Source organism: Protobothrops mucrosquamatus, unplaced genomic scaffold (genome assembly GCF_001527695.2).
Source record: "Protobothrops mucrosquamatus isolate PMUCROS unplaced genomic scaffold, P.Mucros_1.0 scaffold3354, whole genome shotgun sequence".
Lineage (NCBI taxonomy): Eukaryota > Metazoa > Chordata > Lepidosauria > Squamata > Viperidae > Protobothrops > Protobothrops mucrosquamatus.
In genome coordinates, this window is record NW_015389341.1 from 35182 (window position 1) to 58762 (window position 23581).

Here is a 23581-nt window from a genome sequence, read left to right on the forward strand (position 1 = left end):
CTTAACCTAAACTCAGCTGTACCTGAACCCATCTGGATATAGGGGAGCTTCTAAGAACAAATATTTACTGAGTAGCCCCCCCCAAAATTCATTAGATTTCGAACCTTAGAGCTTTTCATTATCAGGAGATAGATGAAACAGATGGAGATCTAGATATTTGCTATGTGCATGCACACATCTTCGAGTGTGTATCTGGATCTGTGTGTAACTGGTGTATATATATTTCATTCAGTGCTGGAATCTTTGTGGTGGGTAATCATAAATATTTAAAACTATCACTGTTGATCTGAAGATGCACACATAACTGTCAAAGTTAATTAGTGCAACTGCTCATTTGTGTATATTAATTTCAGGTCTTCGTATCTGATTTATATATCATCTATATCCCTGAATGGTTTCCAAACAAAAAATCAACATATCATCAGCAATCAGACTGATTAAATGTTCCCTTCCTTTAATTCTTACGCATTTAAATCTGACATTACCACTAACGTTTCTATTTAATGTCCAATTAAATGAAATATTGTTAGATAACAGAATAACAGAGTTGGAAGGGACTTCGGAGGTCATCTAGTCCAACCCCCTGCTCAAGCAGGAAAGCCTATACCACTTCAGACAAATGTTGTCCAATCTCTTCTTAAAAACCTCCTTCCTCAAAAACAAGTGTATGATATTCTCCAGTCGACCAGACACAATGAGTTTTCTACTTTTTATACCTCCTTGTTTGTTTTTTTTACTCTCAACATTTTAGATCAAGTTCACAAAACTTACGTTCTGCCAACATTTCAATTCCATTGCAGGAGTGCTTTGTGTTCAACTTCTATATCTTTGTACGTTTTGTGGCCACTATTTTTAAAAACCATTTTCAGCTTCCAGCACAGCATTGCCTTCCAACAGGTTCTGTCTTGTCTCTCTGACCTTGTTTACACGAGGAATCAGACTAATAAAATATTATCGCCCTATCGCAGTTTTATAGTGTATGGAAAATTTATGCCCAAGCTGCGCTAACACGAAAGTATTCCTGCATTTATATAACAATGTCTGGAATAAATGAAGAAGTACAGCAAATCCAAAAGGCAACAAAACCCATCTACTATGAAAGAACAAATGAAAGCACTGAGGAGTGACACAACTATCACAATTGTCCCAAAACAACAGAGGCCAGGCCACGGTCAACGCGAGCAGAGTACAAAAGACACCCAAATCAAGAGAACGATTCAACAACCCAATGAATAATGTCTACACACACACACACACACACACACACACACACACACACACATATATGGGGCAGCCAAATCAATAGCATTCTGAACAGGCAAATCACAAAACAGGAACAACAAGGAAAGCAAACACAAAACAGGAACAACAAGGAAAGCAAACACAAAGCAAAAAAAAAAAAATCTATTCTCTTTTTCTGCAGATATCCAAAAATGAAATGAAACATTTGTTAAGTGAATTTTGCCCCGTTTTATGTCCTTTCTTGCCACAGTTGTTAAGTGAAGTTGTTAAGTTAGTGACCTGCTTGTTAAGTGAATCTGGCTTCTCCATTGAGAAGCCCCACATGCAAAAGGGGGATCACGTGACACACACCCGGGACACTGCGACCGTCATAAATACGAGTCATTTGCCAAGCGTCTGAATTTTGATCACATGACTGCAGGCGATGCTGCAAGGGTCGTGAGTGTGCAAAAACGCTCATCAGTCCATTTTTTCCAGTGCTGTTGTAACTTTGAACGGCCGCTATATGATCTGTTATAAGTCAAGGACTTCCTGTATATCCACAAACACCAAGTCGCTCGCAAAAGCCAGGATGCAACTTCATTCATCTATCTCTATGCAGATAATCGTGGCCATCACTTCTACAGGTAAAAAGCTGGCTGAGGAATTCTGGAAGTTGAAGTCCACAAGTCTTAAAGTTGCCAAGGTTGGAAACCCCTGGCTTAGCTCAAGCCAAATAAAAACAAGTCAAGACATTTCCCTAGAAATCTGGTTTTCTGGCCAAGCAGGGACGAACAGACATGTGCTTAGACCTGATTTATGGGTTGATAAAAAGACAAAACCCAATAATCAAATTTTAGCGCCTTAGCTATTTAGTAATTAACGCCCATACTTGTTCATCAGAAAGGGATCAATGGACACCTAGAACAACTAGAGCATCTCCCTAGCAACCATGTACCCAAAAGCCCATTGCCAGATTCATACTCTCCCAAAGAAACAGTCCACAATCCAGCAATCAGCACATCCATCACCCAAGATGCAAAAACTACAGGGGTAAAACAGGAACCTCCATCTTATGAGCGACTGAAGAATATCTCAAACAACAAGGTATTGATCAACTGACAAGCATTTGTCCAGAACACTATGGGGTCTCCTGCTTGGGTGGGGGTGGGGGGTGGGGTTGGACTAGAAGACCTCCAAGGTCCCTTCCAACTTTGTTCTTCCATAGTTTGTGCATTTGCAAAACATTATCTGCCTTTTTTTCCCAGGGATTCCACTTCTTTTTTCTGTTATTATTTTTTGCAGATAAGTTCTTTAGGGCCTATGTTGTTCCACGCTTCTTTCCTAATGGAGCCCAGGAATTTCTGGATCTTTAATTGGGGACAACCCAGTTCAAGACCCGGCTTTTCCCTGACACCTTGGCATGGCTCCTTCTGCATTAGGAAAAGAAGTGTGGAACAAAATATTCACTAAAGAATTACGGGCCAGTAAGTAGAGGAATTCTTGACAACGCTTCACGTTGCTTCGCTCCCAAAAATAAAAAAGGGGGAGATAAGAAAAGAAGGACTTTAGACTCCTGTTGCTTTCTGTTTCAATTAAATAATATCATACGTGCTTCTCTGGAGGATCATATGCATGTCCCTATATTAAAATTATATTGTTTAGCGATGTACAGAAAAATAAGGACTGGCCTGACAAGTGGGATAAACAGCCGGTATCCATCTGGACCTCTCCTTTTTTCTTGTTTAATGTTTTCCTACTGCTACAAAAAATCTAATTTTCTCTGAACAGGCGCCTGTTATCATCCATCTCAGCTCCTTTGTGTTAGATACCGTACTCACTAATATGGCTCATAACAACGTAGCGATAAGGCTATATATGTTGTGATTCCACAATCTCTACCAGATGGCTGGCATCCTAATTGCGCCCCGCACAAATAAGATGAGTGTATGTGTAACAATATTAACAAGACATGTCAGGCTTTCATTCGGCGCTTGGTCTTCTCTTTTTAATTAAGCAGATGTCTTGCAAGCCAGCCCTTCTCGCCCTTTCCTTAACTCCGTGGCTATCAGTGTTTGTTCCCAGGTATGCAAGTAGGGTCTTGACAGGACTGGTGGATCCACCTGCACCACTCAGGAACAAAAACGTAGCTCACTGCCAGGGATTTTACACATTTGAAAACAATTGCAAGATGATTACTTTGAGATCAATCTTTGGGCTGCAGATGTCTATGGAGATGCCCAGTCATCCAGCTCATGGTTGTCCCAAAGGTGCTTTTGCAAAAGTGGATTGGACTTCCTTTGTTTTTCTTTAAAGACCTTTTGCTTCTCACCCAAGAAGCTTCTTCAGTTCTGAGTTCAGTTCTTCAGAACCGAAGAAGCTTCTTGGATGAGAAGCGAAACGTCTTCAAGGAAAAACGAAGAAAGTCCAGTCAGAACCGAAGAAGCTTCTTGGATGAGAAGCGAAATCTCTTCAAGGAAAAACAAAGAAAGTTCAGTCAGAGCTGAAGAGGCTTCTTGGATCCCAATACATGAATAGTTGAATCAAGGAGATCCAGAAAGCACCAATCCCGTTGGATCAAACGGGCTAGGCCGATAACAGTCCCTCAAATGGCCAGCTCCATGTTGGATCCGGGGATGCCCTCTTGAGCAAGGGGCTCACCACTTCCTCCTTTAAAGCAAGAGGAAGCACCTACTCCAAGGAGGCCAGCAGACCAGTATGGACCCAACCACATGGACCACCCACCTCCTTGACCTCTTTTGCAATCCAGGAAGGGACCGGCCCAATAAACAGGCGATGGGACACTGCTTCAGATTCATCCCAGATCTTGCTGACAGATTGGGACTCAAGTGCTTTGGGTGGACCTGCTCACCAGGCCCTGCTTGGGTGGACCTTCTCGCCAAAATCTTCAGTCCACCCTGCAGGAGGCAGAAGTAGGAACAGCTTATGGATCCCATGCCAACGTCCCTTCCGTTCGCCTTTTTCCACAATGTAATTATGAGTCAGGACTGCTTTTTGCCAAAAATGTCTAAAAAATTGGCAAATCAAGATGCACTGGGCTATGGGTGTCTGAACTCAGCTACCTATTTCTATCGTTTTCTCCAACTGCTCCCTTAATTAGCATCATTACTAACGGTATGAAAACACCTCCTACACCCGCAATCATGGGAGGAAGAATCACGCTGAAAGGAAGCAGCAGATAGAAGGGGCAACTTTTTCAAAGGCCAAAACAATTAATTACCTTCAATATTTTTCCAGACAAACAGATGCAATCGCTGTACATTTGTCAGCTTAAACCAAAGCAACAGAAAATAAATGAAGTGAAATAAAAACAAAAATAAATCCAAGATCCCTGAATGGAATGGCTTATTAATGGGTTTCTTTGACTGTCAAAACATGTGACATTTTGAAAAAGGGAGGTTTTATCATCACTGAATCTAATCCATCAATGTCAGTTCAATCATTGGTTAGGAACCCAGAAACAATATTTTCTCCTGCACGGATGGACACTCCCTCCAAATGTGAGAGTCTCAGAACATTACTTGTAATGTTCAATATTAAAAATTGATAATATTGTGTTCAGTACATAAATAAATAAACATTACAGGTATGTGATGTGTTAATTGTATGGCTTAACAGCTGAAGTGCAAAACCTGGCATTGTAGTCACTTCAGGCAACCCATCAGCCCCTCTTTATGGCCAAGAATTTTAGTCATTTTTTTCATACTAGCTGTACCCGGCCACGCGTTGCTGTGGCTCAGTCTAGTAAAAGCGTGAGTTGCTTTTATGTCCAACAGATAGCGCTGTTTTTCAAAAAAGCATGTTTTTACCTGTCACAGGTGTGACATCTATATAATATAGGTATATAAAAACACGTGCGTATTCAAATGCAACGTTATGTCAAAATTTCAAAGCAATCGGTGAAGAACTTTCGGAGATTTAAGATTTTGAACAAACAAACATTTACATTTTTATTTATATAGATTTTGCAGTCCGTTAAAATGCTGCAAGGATGAGACTTTTCCTTTGCTCCCGAATTCTTAATCCTCTTACGGTATCCTAAAATTTGTCTTCTGCCTGCTGTCTTTTCTTTGCTGAAAGAGACACTCGAGAAAGCAGATTTGGTTTACAATCCATTTTGGGAGGATTTTTTTTTAAAAAAATAATACATACAGAGAAGAGGTGCTGAAACATTTATTAATAAGTGCAATAACATCACAGGGATGTAGAGGAATGCAGAAATAGCCTCAACAAAGGAATAGAGGAATTGTTAAGAGAAAGTAAATGACAGAGAAATTTAAAGTAATCTCATTTTGATTCTGGCCTCTTTGATGAAGAGGATGGAGAGGGAAATTCTGGCAGGCTGTGGGAGAAGCAAAGTAGCAGATCTGGGGGTGGAGTCAAAAGAGGGATCAGCCAAGAATCCCTATGTAGCCACAAACTAAGTCCAACGTCCTTTGAACTCTATAGACTGTTATCTAACTCCAAGCAGGCGTTAATCATTAGTTAAGATTCCTATGCATAGGCTGACTACTGATAAATCAGTTTTAATTGGACCTTCCGGTATGGATCGAATCTTTCGCCCCCTGACACAGGCTTCCTAAATTCTATTATGTTATTATATCCTTTAACCCTTACACCTAAAGTTCCTGGATTCCTGTATGCAAAGGGGAAGTTACTTTTGCCCTGTCCAATCCCCTATTCACTTGCATTTTCTTTGACGTCTTAACTATAAAAGGGAATGTATGATAGGTCTCAAGGTTCCTTCTTTGGATGAGAGGAATCCCTTTTATCAGAATATTCTGAATAAACTGCAATTAAACGACCTTCCTGTCTCGGTCTGTCTCGCTGGAAAATATTTAGGCAGGAGCCTTCAAAATATTATGAGGGAAGGACGAGAAACAATGGATGGAAACTGATCAAGGAGAGAAGCAACCTGGAATTAAGGAGAAACTTCCTGACAGTGAGGACAATCAACCAGAGGAACAGCTGACCATCAGAAATCGTGGGCACTCCATCACTGAAGGTTTTTAAGAAGAGGTTAGACAGTCACTTGTCTGAGATGGTCTAGGTTCTCCTGCTTGAGCAGGGGGCTGGACTAGAAGACCTCCAAGGTCCCTTCCAGCTCTATTCTATTCAGAAACTTTAATTTTCTTCTCTGGCTGAGACAAACCCACATCTGGAGTGTTTCTGAAGGCCTTCCCGAACGAGGTGGGGACACGTATTTCATTGACATTCTTTGACTCCCTCATTCTGGCAGAATATTCAAAGGGGAGAGGATGCGACCACTTTAAATAACAGAAAGGACGAAATCTGGGACAGACGTGTTGGCACAGGGATTCTGAAAGCACTCCTGTTGCAGTGGAAAAAGTGTTTGGAAAGACAACGATTGTAATAAACACAAAAGAGCTGTTTGCCTCCCAGGGACACAATCATCCTGGCTTTAATGGGCCACCGTTACTCAAGCTTGAAGGATAAATTAAAAACCCTAGCTTTCATTTGATTTCAGAGTAATTGTTTCAGAGTTTCTGTGAAATATAGCTTGGAGCTGTTTGGTTTTGCCTGCCTCAAACTAAGTCTCTCAAGAAAGGGCCACGAGCAGCTGCAGATCTTGGAAATTAATAACATGACAGATGAATATTCTAAACAGAATTTGATTTAAAAGCAGCAGTATGTTCACACTGAGATTGCTCCTGTGCTTAGAAGCAATCTAGAAGGACTAGGATTGCCTCTAAAGAAGGACCAGGGGTGACATGACAGCAGTCTTCCAATATTTGAGGGGCTGCCACAAAGAAGAGGGAGTCAAGCTATTCTCCAAAGCGCCTGAAGGCAGGACAAGAAGCAACGGATGGAAACCAATCAAGGAGAGAAGCAACCTAGAACTAAGGAAAAATGAAGAACAATCAACCAGTGGAACAGCTTGCCACCAGAAGTTGTGGGTGCTCCAACACTGGAGGTCTTTAAGAAGGGACTGGACAGGCACCTGTCTGAGATGGTATAGGGTCTCCTGCTTGATCAGGGGGTTGGACTAGAAGGCCTCCAAGGTCCCTTCTGGTCGATTGAAGATCGTTATTTGCTTTTTCTTGTGTGGCAAGTCAAATATTTTAACACTGAAGTGTTGCATTCATAGAACTATTGGCAAATTTCAATTCCACTGGGGTCCCTGGACTGGTTTTTCTTAGAGTCACACAGCAGTGTGCCTAAGATGTGAGTGAAGCTCAGGTGGAAAAGGTGTATCCCACACACATATCCTCCCTCCAACATTTGTACTTGCTACTTAGATCCTGGTATGTCCTCAGAATACGGCAGGGGGCGAGTCAAGAGGGTGACCACAACAGTGTGACCAAATCTCACCTGCTTTTTACATATATTTTTAGACCACGCCCTGCAGATACCCCTGGAGCCATCTTCCTTATGTATGTATTTATTTATTAATCAAATTCGTTTGCTGCCCATCTTGCTGTTAATCCACGCAGAATCTACAAAACGCAGCTGGGCAGGTAAAAATCCAGCACTTCTCTTCCATTTTGGTTTGGCTCCCCTTCTAGGGCTCAGATGCTCAGCCGACAAGAACCGGCAACCGCCGCTAGTTCAACTGCACAACGTGTGCCTCATTCCAGCTTCGAGCTGTGGCTTTGCCCTTAAAAAGCACACACAACGGCAACGTATGATAAAGCTAAGGCCTTCCGGAACGATATGAACAGCTATTGCAAAAATGTCGCCATTGTTATTAAATGTCAGGGAACATTGATGTGACTTGAAAAATAAAACAAACAAACAATGGACAGCCAAGGAAGAATCGCTCCGCCTCCTAGCTGGTTTAATAACTCTTTCTCCTACTGGGACCAGGCCCTTCTCTTCTTTTCTAAAAAGAGCTTTTCCTAGCATTAGGACATCAAAAGGAAACAGCCTTGTATACTTTTCGACTTAAAATGCGGGCTGCACCTAGTTTAAAGACGGGGTGCATGCGGGAGAGGTGACTCAGAGCTATTTATCCAAGCTGCGTGCCATTTCTTCTCCTACAGAATCTAAACTGACATGCTATTTATCATCAGACAGTCTGGCATTTCAAGGGAAAACGAACAGACGTTAACTTCCAAGGGAACAACTACACTAACCGGGTTTATTTTTCATTAAGTGTATTGGCGGGCTGACAAAGACTGGGAGTAAAAGCAATTATTCACTGACCCGTGGAAAGTAAATGCAAATGCCCATTTATAATTAATGTGTGTTTTTGAAAGACTCCTCATTTATTGAGCCAAACCAAGGCAAGAAGCTTCTTCAGCTCCGACGGGATGGTAGGGAATGGAAGGATTTATACTCCTTGCAGACAGCTGGTCGTTTGCATCCTTTAAGAGAGTCCTTGAAGCCATTTGGAGGTTTATAAATGATCGAAGGAGTATAAATCCTTCCGTTCCCCACCATCCAGTCAGAGCGGAAGAAGCTTCTGGGATGAGAAGTGAAACATCTTCAAAGAAAAACAAAGAAAGTCCAATTGCCTCTTGAAGAAGTACCATTGAGGACACAGACAAAGCTCCAAGTGGCCTCAACAACTTTCTAAAAAGATGCAAATGACCAGCTGTCTGCAAGGAGNGAAAAACAAGAAAGTCCAGTTGTCTCATGAAAAAAAGCACCTTTTGGATCCCCCTGAACTATTCTGTCTGCTTTCCGTTTACTCAGTTGTGCCCACAACTCTTAACCTAGTTTTATGTTTATTTTTTACACTGCGGTTCAAAGCATCCTGAATGTTCTGCCTTGGTGAGACCACGCTTGGAAAATAATTTGGCATAAACTCAAAAGAGTACCCCCTTTTATTTCTACAGTTAAAATATATTAGTACAAGTTTCTGAAACTGTATTTATGTAAGGATAGTTGAATTACTTTATATGAGATATCACTATCGCTTAAAAAAATACTACACATTTTTACATAATAATTGCGTTGACTATTCAACAACTCTTTACAGTACATTCCTAGTTTCGTGCATCTTTTTTTCCCCTTCCACCCCAAAATTTGTTCCACAAATGGCTTTGATTCTATAAATATAAAAATCCCTTTCTTGCAAAATGTACTTCCCTCCGTGGTACAGTGGTAGATAAATGTGTATTACTCAGCAATTCACATTAGAGGGAAAAAAAGAATCATTCCTTTTAGTAATTCAGTTTTTAAAAAGGATGCCTGTAGATGAAATTCAATCCATACACTTTCCCAATACAAAGTCTTTGAGAAGAATAATTTATTTTTTAAATGCCCTTGAAGCACAGAGACAGCAATTGCTCTTTTAAATCATTTAGATTTAGTTTATGTGAGAAAGAAGGCAATGATAGTTGCTTAACCATTTCTTTCTTTCTTTCTTTCTTTCTTTCTTTCTTTCTTTCTTTCTTTCTTTCTTTCTCTTTCTTTCTTTCTTTCTTTCTTTCTTTTATTTCAACATGCAGCAGTCACTGCTTTAAATTTTAATCCAGTTAAGGCTTCTTCAAGCCCAGCCCAACTTTGGGTGACTTTATGAACTCTTCATAGACACATTTGTGAATTTTCTTGGCAGCTAAATGGAAGTAATTTGTCATTACTTCCTCACAATGAACCTTTCCAATTTCAAAGTCTACTCTAGATCCAAGCTGGCAAATTTCTAATAGTTCCCCATTGAAGCACTATCTCAAGATCAGACAATACACTTGTAAATTTAATTATGTAGTTGGATGCCATCATATCAGTCTGGATTCCTGCTGAAACCATCCATGCTGTACTTGATAGCACTCTAAAATAGACTGTACTTCATGACAGTACAACTTATTTTCCAGCGCACCAGAAGGCAAGACAAGAAACAATGGATGGAAACTCATCAAAGAGAGAAGCAACTTAAGGAGAAACTTCCTAACAGTGAGGACAATTAACCAGAGGAACAGCTTGCCTACAGAAGTTGTGGGCACTCCATCACTGCAGATTTTTAAGAAGAGACGGGACAGTCACTTGTCTGAAATGGTATAAGGTCTCCTGCTTGAGCAGGGGGGGTTGGACTAGAAGACCTCCAAGGTCCCTTCCAGCTCTATTCTGATTGTTTGAACTTCCCTGCCAAGCCAACAGACCAGATACTCTCTGGAGGTACCCCATCTAAGGACTAACCAGGCTAATCTGCCTTATCCCCTGAACCGAATTAATTAATTTGACATGAATTTATGCTTTGCTTGGAGGAAGACTATAATGAAATTTTAAAATGAGCACGTATTGACTTTCTGCACTTTCAAACAATTCTCAAGTATCTAGTAGCAGTTTCAAAACTTGTAAGTCCACCAGAGAAGATATAGTTGAAACACACACTTATCATCTTGTATGCATCATGAAGAGTAAGAACCACAGTCTTGATTAGATGCTCAGTTTTCCTGCAGTCTAGGTAAAAAAGCTTTTTTAGAATAGAATAGAGCTGGAAGGGACCTTGGAGGTCTTCTAGTCCAGCCCCCTGCTCAAGCAGGAGAACCTAGACCATTTCAGACAAGTGACTGTCCAGTCTCTTCTTTAAAACCTCCAGTGATGGAGCACCCACGATTACTGGAGGCAACTTCTGTTCCACTGGTTAATTGTCCTCACTGTTAGGAAGTTTCTCCTTAATTCCAGGTTGCTTCTCTCTTTGGTCAGTTTCCAACCATTGTTTCTTGTCCTGCCCTCTGGTGCTTTGGATAATAAGTTGACTCCATCCTCTTCTTTGTGGCAGCCTCTCAAATACTGGAATGCTGCTGTCATGTCACCCCTGTTTCTTCTTTTCTTTAGACTAGCCAAACCCAAGTCCTGCAGCTTCTTTTAGAATAATTACATACCTGTCAATGCTACTCACATGAGATGTGGTTATCTACCTTTTCATTCCTTTACTTTGGAAAACAACTGCAGATGCTGGGGGAAAAAATTAATATAAAATGTTGCTGCTCTATCCGTTTGGACAATAAAAGAAAAGGATGTCAAGGACAAATATCTTCAGACAGTCAGTGGGGATTTCTAACAAAATGACTGAACAAATTAAATTTCTATCTAATCTACTGGGGAAAAAAAAGATATCCTTCACCTAGAAGTCCCAAGTTAAAATAAGATTTCTGGTTATTTTGTCTTAGATTAGATAATGAGTTCTCTGGTGCAGATAGATAATCTAAATGTGATCAAATAACTCTGGTATTTATTTATTTTTTTAAGAAAGGCTGGGACAAATTATTAAGGCGAGTAGACAGATCTTGTAAAACTTTTGTATTCTCCACATTCCTGTCTGGAAGTTGGCAACTGGATTTCTTTTCTGGTTTTTTTAAGACTTTAGACTACTTGGATAAGCAGCAAAACATTTCAAATTAAAAAAAAGAAACCAAGTCCCGTTTCCATGACTCAACTTCCCGAGAAGCTTCCAGAATCTTCCTCAACGTATCACCATATTCCTTTTTTCTGCTAGTCCAGAGCAGATCGAAAGAAAGGAAAGAAATACAAATTTCTGGGGAAACATCCCTTCACAAAACGTGCAAGTAATTTCTACTGCTACAGGATATGGTGAAAGACCCACAATGTAGTGTAAATTCCGCTGTGTGAAGGATAGAAACAACAGCATTATTATTATATATTTAACACATTTAAAATGTCACAAACAAAAGGGCTTTCCTTCACAAAATCTTGGCAGCTTGTATTGATTTAACTAAATAAAAGCTAGTTTTTTCTACAGGTTTTGGAGGATTTAATGATTTGATTGGATAATGTGCACTGGGTTTCCAGACATCTTCTTTAGTTAAAAATAACTTGTACATGAAGTAGATGTTTAGAAAAAGAATAAGCTTTACCGCATTCATTTGAACATGACAGGTATGATATAACAGTTCACATTAACCCCACATGAAATAACATTGCGCCGTAAATTACGTGAGGTATTTTTTTAACCTACAGTTCATTCTAATGGGGAATACAAATTTAATAGATTGCCTGTTTTTTCAATACTGAAGACGTACAAAGGATGATGGTTAAACAATATGGCCAGCTGCTGTGAGAAGATAAAGGAGAAAACTGGAGAGCCTCAGTGACCCAAGTCACGGTTGTCCCAAAGGTGCTTTTTCACAAGGCAACTGGACCTTTTTTCTCCTTGAAGATGCTTCACACCTCATCCAAGAACTGAAGAAGCTGCTTGGATGAGAAGGGAAACGTCTTCAAGGAGAAACAAGATCCAGATGCCTTTTGAAAAAGCACCTCTGGGACATAAAGGGGGAAAAATATCCTTTGAACTGAGCTAGACGTCGGATGATCGTAGGCAACAATAATGGGAGTGCTTAGCTATATGTTGTCTTCTCCTGTAGTACAATACCTGTAGTACAATACCTGTTCATACAAGATATATAGCTTTTTATGTGAGACTCATACTGGGAAGGAGATTCCATGACTCAGCTGGTTCTCTCTTCCAGTCCCTGAGAAATCACCGAATGGGACTGAATGGGGCACATGAATGTTTCTCCTTCCTGACCCTTTTAGTACTAATAAAGAATATTTATAAGTAGGGTTAAAATTAGAGGTCCTTGGTACTCTCTGAGCTTGGTGGTTTTTGTGCAGATTTTTATTACTCAGACTAGGTAATATCAATACTAGTGAGCAGTGGGGTTTACTGTCAGTTTATATTCTAGTTTCTTGCCCCTGTCAGTGTTGGTGGGAGTGATCTTAGAGGTTGTTTGGTTGGGCTGTTTACTGTTGGCTTCTTTGGCAATTTCTTGATTGGGGTATTACTGTCCGAAATGGTATGGGTTTCCTGCCTGAGCAAGGGGTTGGACTAGATGACCTCCAAGGTCCCTTCCAACTTCATCATCATCATCATCATCATCATCATCATCATCATCATCATCATCATCATCATCATCATCATCATCATCATCATCATTATTATTATTATTATTATTATTATTATTATTATTATTATTATTATTATTATTATTATTTTGCCAAGTTCCTGGTCTATCCTATATTCTAGGTCAGGGGTCCCCAACCTTGACCACTTTATGACTCGTGGACTTCAACTCCCAGAATTCCTCAGCATGGCTGGCTCAGGAATTCTGGGAGTTGAAGTCTACGAGTCATAAAAGAGCCAAGGTTGCCTACCCCTGGTATAGGGTGAGCCAGATTGGGGTCAGAGGCAGCACAAGAAGCCTAAACCAGCATCCCACCTTTGCATCAAAAGCCTGAGTGGAGTATATTAGCAGGGTCATTTCATATTCCTGGCCGTGGATGGGGGCACACAGGTGTAGATTTGCGCAAGAGAGGAGGCGTAATGGAGTTCTCCATAGGTCACGGCTAACAGATTGCGATCAGCCAGCCGGCTCAGAAATTTATCCTTATAGTCTCAAACTTCTAGTATTGTAGGCTATAATCTTGATCTCGTGTTGAACCCCCAGCCCTCTCCGTTTCATTCTGAATTGCTTCGCCCTTTGGAGAGGGGTTAGCAAGTTTGGGCCCGAGTCCTCAGTATATGAAATGAACAATTCTGTAATTATCTCATACTCGATTTGATCTTTTTTTTTTTTTTTTTAGAACCCAAGGTGTTTTTTTTTCTTTGCAGAAACAGGCTGCCACAATTTTTCAGTTCTGCACAGAATGAAGTTAGCTCTTAAAAAGCAAACTTGGGGAAGAACATTAAAGGGAGACGTTAAGTCTAATAACTTTGAGGTTCGGCTGTTTTATACTTTCAGGAGCCGTCCCCGACTAAAAATACTGCTTAGACAGGATTCCTTTCAGCAAATGTAAAATGGTTTCTGCCCAAACTCAGCAAATAACACTGGGCCTTTCTTTGAAACTGAGGTTTTCCTTTACCGAAGTCACTGCAACGCTGTATTTAGCTTTTGTGAACATTTGACAAGAGCTGATTAATTAAGTAAAAATTAAATACATGCTATACAACAATTGGGTAATAAGTCCTCATTTCCTCAGTCCTTGAAAAAAATTTTTTGACATACTTCTTCCAGAAAACCCTTCAATTTATCTACTTAGATTCGGATGAGATTTATCCTCTCCATTGTGCAATAACGACTGAAAAACAACATATAATTCTAGCCCCAAATAAGAGCATTACAGACCCCTTTTCCGAATCCCCAGCGTCAAGGACCCCGGTTCCACAACCTTTGTGCTTAATTCTTTGACACGATCCTTTCGGAAGTAGTGATTCACTTTGCGTGTTTCCTCTCAAGGCATGGAAACCAAACACCTGCAGCCATTCCTGCTTCTCCCCCATTAAAAGTTAAGGTTTTCTTTGTCCAATTGTTATCCAATTCTAGGCTTCTCAGCTGAGGGAGCCACCATTGTCCAAAAACACCTTCTGTGGTCACGCGGCCAACATGGCTATACACCAAAGGCGCACAGAGCGCTGTTACCTTTCCACCGAAGTGGTACCTATGTCATGGTTCGGACAGATGGAACTCTTCAAAAGAACTTCGAGACATTGTTTACCTTAAAGGACCTTTTATTCGAGTAGCATAATATCGGCACTTACTTAATCGAAGCCAAAAACTGAATTCCCCTCCCCTGAGCACATAGCATCAAAGCACAATTCCCTCCTCCAATTAACAGTCATAAATCACATTCCTCAATTAGCTTGAAACGCAGGCTTCCTCTCCAGCTCTCCAGCCTGCCAATTCTTTATCAGCTCTAAGTTCAATAACCTTGATTCTCACGCTAAGTTTTAGTGTTGTTATGTCTAGCTGGACTTTCATTCACATCCCCCCTCCCAGTATCATCTAACTCTAAAAGCAAAAGGAGAAAAACTACATTTCCATCTGTTGTCAATGCAAAAACATCTGATGTTAGCAGTGTTGACAACCTATTTATCTACTCGCACTCGCATGCTTTCACACTGCTAGATGGCAGGAGCTGGAGCAAGGAACGGGAGCTCCACCAGTCTCCAGGGTTCAGCTCCCGAACCTGGGCTGTCAGTTTTCCAGCTGACAAGCTCAGCATCTTTACCTACTGAGCCGTCGTGCCCCATGTCTCCCCCTTCCCCCATTAGACAAATGGGAAATGCGCCTCCTGACTCCCGATTACACTTGGGCTGAAGCAGCCAGAGGTCTGAACTTAGCAGGATACCTTGTTAAGGATATGCTTGTGAACATATGCTGAGTGCTGAAGTAATTATGGGGCAATTCAAACTACAAACATACGACTGAGAGAGAAGCAGGATAAATTCTCATAATGTGGTTGTCTTGGATGCACGCAGAGTCTGAGCTTTGCCCAGGTGTGCCGGTGAATGCTAATGGAGATTGAAGAAAAAGGTGGGCTCATTAGGAAATAAGTGGGACTGTCATTACTCCCTAAGCTTCGTCTTCAAGAGAGGGAAGTGTACATTTAATTTAATTTAATTTAATACATTGACTTATATGCCGCCCTTCTCCCCACGGGACTCAGGGCGGCTCACAGCATATTAAAACAACATAGCACATTTCCCCAATAAAAGCCAATTAAAAACCAAATATTTGTAGCTGTGTCTCTTATTAAAAATCATTAAAAATTATCCCTATTTAAAATTCACATAAAGACAAACTCCTTCTGACTCTACTAAAAGCCCAACAGGACAGTGAAAAATGGGATTAAAATTAAACACAAAGAAGACCAAACTAATGACAACAGTAGAACAATCAGCCTGACAAGGGAGATATCAAAGTGGTGGGTAGCTTCTGCCTTTAGGAGCAACCATCAACAGTAAAGGAAAAAAGCAGTGAAGAAATACGCCACAAACTAGGACTTGGTACAGCAGCTGTGAAGACCTTGGGAAAAAAATATTCAAATGCCATGATGTGTCTCCACCTACAGAGATCAGAATTGTGCAAGGGATGATATTCCCTGTAAGGCTAGGGAAGTGAAAGTTGGAAGCGAAACACGGAATAAGAAGAACATTGATGCCTTTGAACTTTGGCGTTGGAGAAGACTTCTGTAAATATCATGGGTAGCTAAAAAAAAAAAACCCAAACCAACGGATTATCAAACAAATCAACCCAGCGTCCTCACTTGAGGCACAAATGTCCAGGCTGAATTGATTCCCAGTGGGGAAATGCCCAGACACGGAAAGACATATAAATGACCCCACAAAAAGGAAGCAAATTTTGAACTACCATGTCGGCAATAGACAATCCCGAGTAGGATTCGCACCTCACACGGCATCTACTGGGACTCACTGTACAAAAGGGGCATAGTACCCTCCCCTCAGTGTGACAGTGTCGGTCACATTGTGACCGACTCTAAGATGAGACCATTTGTCGGCCCAATATCTGATATTTGTTTTCATATAAATGATGCTGTGCTTCAATGGTTAGATGGCCCAGAAATTGGTATCTGAACATGGATTCTTTTTTTTAACATTTATACTTTATTATGTTTTACTAATCTAGGTGAAATGTTAATATCTACTGCTAGTCCGTGCATGATATGCCCTACACTAAAAATAATGAATAAGTCCAGGCAGAAATAGTTTTAGTTTGTGCACCTTAGATAAAGGCCTGGCTCCTGGAGGGGAAGAGGAGAAGAGGACAACCAGTCACCAGGTGGAAGAGATTCAGCTATGATGGTGAGGGGTCCATCACCATGGGGAGGCTTGGAAGGACAGATGAGGAACCGATCATCATGGAGGAACATAATCAGACTAAACGCAGAGACTCCCTTAGCTGACAATAAGTCAGTTGAGAAGCAAAGAGAGGTTAAAACTCTCACCGCTGGCCTAGAGGGCAAAAACAAAAAATATCATTAAGTGCAAAGCGATTATGACATCTCCAATCAACCACCTTCAATTCATACTGAATCAAATCAGATTATATTCTGATCAAGGAGGCTCATTGGATGTTACGGTTGGTAGAAGGCAGCACTGCAGCACTGCAGGCTGACTCTGCCCACTGAGAGCAGTTCGAGCCTGACCGTCTCAAGGTCAACTCAGCCTTCCGTCCTTCCTTCCAAGGTCAGTAAAATGAGGACCCAGATTGTTTGTAGTTGTAGTTTGTAGTTTATTGTATTTATATCCCGCCCTTCTCCTTACGGACTCAGGGCGGCTAACAGCCAGATAAAACAATTACAAAAATACAAAATACTATAATTAAAACACAATTAAAAGAAGATATAATATTGGGCCTATGTTAATTTAAAATTATATTAAAACCCAGCTAAAAATTTCCCCTAGGCCAGTCCCGCTTGCTGAAATATCCATGTCTTAAGGGCGCGGCGGAAGGAAGGAAGATCAGGGATCACCCTGATCTCTGGGGGGTAGTTCGTTCCACAGGGTGGGAGCTCCCACAGAGAAGGCCCTCCCCCTTGGGGTCAAGGGGGAGGGCCTTGTTGGGGGCAAGAGGCTGACTCTGTAAACCACTTAGAGAAGGCTGTACAAGCACCATAAAACGGTATATAAGTCTAAGGGCTATTGCTATTTTCCTTCCTTCCTTCCTTCCTTCCTTCCTTCCTTCCTTCCTTCCTTCCTGTACAGTGGTTAGAATGCAGTATTGCAGGCTGACTCTGCTCACAGCCAGGAAGTTCGATCCTGACCAGCTCAAGGTTGGCTCAGCTTTCCATCCTTCTGAGGTCGGCAAAAGAAGGACCCAGATTGTCGGGGGCAACAGGCTGACATTGTAAACCACTTAGAGAGGGCTGTGAAAGCACCACGAAGCGGTATATAAGTCTAAGGGCTGTTACTATACTCTAACTATTAAAGCCCATACCAAGAAGTCGCCATAGGCTGCGGTAAGGTCAGATAACAATCCCACCTACATCCTGGAAGAACATGTCTCTTCTTAAACCTGGTCCAGAGTCTTACTGAGATAACACAGAATAACCTGCAGTTGGTTTTGTTCTGTTCTGTTTTGTTTCCTGAATGCTTAATAAATAAGAGGGGGGGGAATAATGTTACTCATCTTCATTTGAGAGTTAAAGGAGCAGACAGTACAAAATAATAATTCAATAACTATTGATGTGCGTTGCCACAGCACAATTGGAAGTGACAGTGACCTTTTAGCTTTCATTTAATTGAGCACATCTGGCGATAGATTTTGGGCTGAATGAACGTTTTGACAGCCGATTACACCTGCAGCAAAAGTGAGATTTCTCTTTCAGTGTCTACTTTAAGAATTTAAGAAACTCTCACGCACAAAAGCCTTGGGTCTTTTTAAGAGCAGCGTCTATGAGTTGGTATCCCGATGCCAATTCAAGGTAAACACTCATGTGTAACAAAGCAAGGAAATAAAAGTAGTACGCATGGGCCAAAAAAAGAATTAAAAGGCAGGAAGGAAAAAGAGAAGAAAGTCTAAATACAGGTAGTCCTCAATGTTGAGATTCTAGAAAGAGTGCAGAGAAGAGCAACAAAAATGATTAGGGGACTGGAGGCTAAAACATACAAGGAACGGTTGTTGGAATTGGGTATGTCTAGTTTAATGAAGAGAAGGACGAGGGGGGAGGACAGGATAGCAGCGTTCCAGTATCTCAGGGGCTGCCCCAAAGAAGAGGGAGTCAAGCTGTTCTCCAAAGCACCTGAAGGCAGGACAAGAAGCAACGGGTGGAAACTAATCAAGGAGAGAAGCAACCTAGAACTAAGGAGAAACTTCCTGACAGTGAGAACAATTAACCAGTGGAACAACCTGCCTCCAGAAGTGGTGGATGCTCCAACACTGGAAGTTTTTAAGAAGAGACTAGACAGCCATTTGTCTGAAATGGTATAGGGTTTCCTGCATGAGCAGGGGGTTGGACTAGATGACCTCCAAGGTCCCTTCCAACTTTATTATTATTATTATTATTATTATTATTATTATTATTATTATTATTATTATTATTATTATTATTATTATTATTATGGACTACTTGTATATCTGGTTCACCAGGTTTTAATGGCTACTTTTCACGGGGGATGAGATCCTAGCGGAACATTATTTAAAGTTCAAGGAAATAGACGAATCTGTTTTCTGTGGACATGAAATTTTGATAGGTGAAAACCAGAAGGTGTAAATTAGCTTACAAACTCTGCTTTTCACTTCTTGAACTAAATAAACTAAAAAAGCACAATAAATATTTCCAAGAACTAAGGCTGCTTTTTCTTTTTCCTTTTGCAGAAGTATAAAAGAGAGTCCGCAAACAGAATTATTGCTGATTTTTTTCGCCTTTCGATTTTTCACCAAATGGACTCTTAAAATGTGCAGGTGGCCTTTTAGTAGATTAATGAATAATTTTATAGAGGCCGATAAAGAGATTCCATTTAACCATGTTACGTCTGAAATTAAGCTAGACATAGTAGTTCTCTTTCCAAAGCCAGAGGCAACGATGCCCAGGGTTGTGTTTTGCGTTCGTTCTTTAATTACAGCTTGATTCGTGTAATGTGCATTTTAATGTGTATTTTTACAAGATGTTCTAAATAAGATAAAGTGAATGAGGATAAATCCTGTTTTCACTTATTGATCCCTCAAAATGCAAGATCAGCCAGACTTTTCCTGACTGGGGAAGACTTCTTGAGGGGGGGGGATTTATTGTCTTAATTATCTTTAGATAGCAACCTTAAACACATTTGGGAAGATAAAAACAGCTTTGGCAAAAACACAGATTTTACTTCAACCCTTCTTAAACCATAACAATTGACTTAAATGGTCCATTAAGGGACAATTTTTATCTGTTTGTTTATTTGTTGGCTGCCTCGAGTGCTGAAAACTGAACAGAAATCAGAGAAACTCCGTGGATCGTCCTTCAGTTCTGTCGATGCTTTAATTGCTTTTCCCTTCCTTCTGATCTGGCTGGAAAGGATCAACTATATACTGTAGCAGCCAGTTTTTCTGATAAAACTGGGATCTAAACTCAGATAGACTTTGAGAAACTCTCCCTGCTTAATCGTAAAATGAAACCAGCATCAACCCAGAGTAAGATAAGCACAGAATCCTGGAAGAGGATCTGATTAACTTCTCTCTCTCTCTCTCTCTCTCTCTCTCTCTCTCTCTCTCTCTCTCTCTCTCTCTCTCTCTCTCTCTCTCTCTCTCTCTTCCTCTCTCTCTCCATCTCTCCCTCTCTCCTCTCCCTCCTCTTTCCACTCTCTCTCCTCTCTCTGTCTTCCTCTCTCCTTTCTCTCTTTGTCTCTGCCCTGTCTCTCTCCCTCCTCCCTCCTCTCTCCCTCCTTCTCTCCCTCTCTCCTCTCCCTCCTCTTTCCACTGTCTCCTCTCTCTCTCCTCGTCTTCCTCTCCTTTCTCTCTCTCTGTCTCTGCTCTGTTTCTCTCCCTCCTCTCCTCTCTCACTCCTCTCTCCTCTCTCTTCCTCTCTCTCACTCCTCTCTCCTCTTTCCCTCTCTCCTCTCTCCTCTCTCCCTCTCTCTCACTCCTCTCTTCTCTCTCCCTCTCTCATCTCCCTCCTCTTTCCTCTCTCTCTCCTCTCTCTCCTTCTTCTCTCTCTGTCTCTCCCTCCTCCCTCCTCTCTCTCTCCTCTGTCTCTCTTCCTCTGTCTCTCCCTCTCTCCTCTCTCTCTCTCTCTCTCTCTCTCTCTCTCTCTTTCTCTCTCTCTCTCTCTCTCTCTCTCTTTCTCTCTCTTCTCTCCCTCTCTCCTCCCCCTCCTCTCTCTCTCTCTTCTAAAAATAAAGACAGGATTAGTTCCCCTCCTTGTAATTATCCTATTCTGTACAAAACATTTTAATTCACTTAGCACTTGAGGTCAGAGAGGCACAAACTGACTTTGCAGGAGCTGTTAGGTCACCATTTCAGTTCAAACCAACAAATGCCTGCTAAGCACATCCTGGGACTGCAGAGAACCAGCATAAATAGAAAACAGTTTTGTGGCTTCAGTTTCAAGATTTCAAGAAAACACCTTAGTCAGACTGGCGTGTCATTTTTAGCTGAAAATAGATGCACAGACTTTGACGAGCGTATCTAGTTCTTGCAAACCTTGGGAAGTATGGTTCAAAACAAGACTTCAACACCATGATCATCATCTCTTTGGTACAAATTCTAAGTCTAGTTTTCTTTCCCTGTTTTCAACCCCAAACTAAACTCTCTTTTTGCACTCCGCCTACACACACACACACATTAATCTCATGCTACCCTCTGCCTTATCTAGTTTTTGCCCAGTCTTTCACCTATGCACAATGTGGACTAGAATGCTACCACGGTCAATCTTTACAAATACATCTACAGTATATGTAAACCACATGTTGCATCTTATACCTAGCATAATCTTACCATGTTGACTGGAACACCTGTTCTCCAACTCTAACCCTAACTTAAATTATTATTTAAGGACTGGAATTAAGTCCCAAGCTTTGCAGAGCTGAAGTATAACCTAGCCTATTTCTTCTACCTAATTAAAAGGATTTATTAACACAAGAACTATCAATGTATCTCAGATCCTGCACCCCTTTTTAGATGCGTCATGCAATTTGCCCTTTTAAATCAAAGGGTTTTTGCTATTTTGCATCGGCTGTATTCTTATTATATTCTTATAGTTAATATTATTCGGGCCTAAGTTTAAAATATCACAAACAAAGTTATTCTTAGTAATGAGGTGAAGATTTATCAACTTGTAGCAAGCAATAACTCCCAGCTGGCCCTGCATGATATTATTAAAAAGCTAAGTGAGATTAGATTTGGTTAGTATTTGGAAAATCCCCAAACTATAGGTTAAATTCAGAAGTTGGAAAACACAGCCTAAAATATGGTTATGGCAAGCTACTTCTGAATTTTTGCCAACAAACCAACATGCCTATGTCATTATCTTGAGTTGAACTCAAGTCAAACTTACCTTTTATAAATTATTTATTGCTGTTCAGTCTTGACAAATTAACTACTATCGGAATAATTTTGAAGTTTTCTATGAAGTCTAGATTTTAGAAGAGTCTCTTTCTACTCACATGTCTTTTAAGGTAAAGGCAGAATTGTTTAGCCATTCTTAAGAAGTTAATGGTTGCCAATTTCACTTTCTGAAGACATTACACAGGTGAATAAAACAAAAGAGAGGAAGATAAGAAGAAAATTTTTGGCAGATTCTGAGCGTGTGCAACTTCTAAGGAAATCGGCTGGGGAGAAAAACACTGTGTGAGCAATCTGAATAATTTCAGTTTTCTTGCAATCTAGAGAATTAAATCAGAGCGCTACAGTTTTAATTTTTAGCACCAGATTTAGCAAAGAAACCCCAAGAAAATACGATGCTCATAAGCTCATCTTCCTCTACAGGGAAGTTTTGTTTATACATCTGGTGCTCCTTTACAAAGAAATAAACTGAACAGACTGCAAGGCAAATACGAATATATTAAAAACATTTTATCATTTGTGCCCAGGAACACAAATTTCAACCAATACTCGGGTGGCTTGGAATATTGACTGACTCCTCAACCGGTCAACCTCCTCCGGTTTTGAAATGACAATTCAACAGAACACCCCCAAAATAGTTTTCCAGAAGCCTATTTGTGCATAAAAACAACCCTTTAACATTAATCGCATTAATCATGGCATCAGAAAAGTTCCAGTTTGACGAAGCCACCATCCCCACGCAAAGGAGAAAACCTGTTTAAGACAGATGCTAACTTTCTGACTCTGGTGATGTGATTTATTAGAGAGATGCATTTCTGCCTCCATCCTGCAAAAAAAAACCCCGCAGCATCAGGGGAAGCTGCGGTGACTGAACCGGAGAAATAAAAACAAAAACTGTGATTTACAATCCATGCAAAAACCCTGAACTGCAGAGGCTGCTTGGGCACGAGTGTGTTAGCTGCACGTTTCATTCTCTGTACACAAATGTACTTGCGGAGCTCAGCCGGTCTCAGCCCGCTCTCCCCGCCAAGGGAACAATTCAGAGTCACTGTTTTACCTTCGGAGAAGTCTATCAGTCCAAGCAGATGCAGCAGCTTCAGAGACGCAACGATAATCACCACGATGCCCACCGTCTGCAGACCCTCCGATTCCCATTCCAAGGAGAGCATTGTCCGAGACAGCGGTTCATGCCAATCAGCTGCCAAGCCACCAAAGCAAAGTTTAAGTCCCTCTCACTGGGGTTGTGCCTCCCATGCAAAAAAAAAAAAAAAGTTGTCAGCACAGCCAGAACGGCGAAGGAAATTGAAGTGACCAGGTGGCTGTTAACTGAAATCCCTGCTCTCCTGCATCTGGATGCTTTGGGGTGCTGATTGTGGCCTGGTCCCCAGAAGAAAAAGGCATCCGACACCACCAGGCTTCTTACTTCTCTGCTGCTAGGAGGGCACCCGTTCCGGATTTCCAGACTTTGCAGTGTTTGTTTGGAAAGAAGCAAGACTGTGCTGAAAGGAAGAGGCACAAGAGAGCACGCCGAACGCCCGCCGTCTCAGTGCCAGCTCCAGCGCGCTACAGCTCCGCTCTCAGCTGAAAAGAACAGCACTCTGGAGCTTGTCAAATATCAGATTAATCATCAG

At 41.1% G+C, this 23581-nt stretch overlaps 1 protein-coding gene across 1 annotated transcript in view; it reads right to left on the reverse strand.

Annotated features, from left to right (window-relative positions):
• Positions 1-23159, reverse strand: part of LOC107297522 (Kv channel-interacting protein 4-like) — a gene marked incomplete at its 3' end in the record, with an annotated part of 49655 nt that extends 26496 nt beyond the window's left edge. Inside the window, exon 1 of the mRNA XM_015826885.1 lies at positions 23008-23159. Coding sequence (XP_015682371.1) covers positions 23008-23119 — 112 coding nt within the window. The remainder of the gene's footprint in view (positions 1-23007) is intronic.
• Positions 23160-23581: the final 422 nt, after the last annotated feature.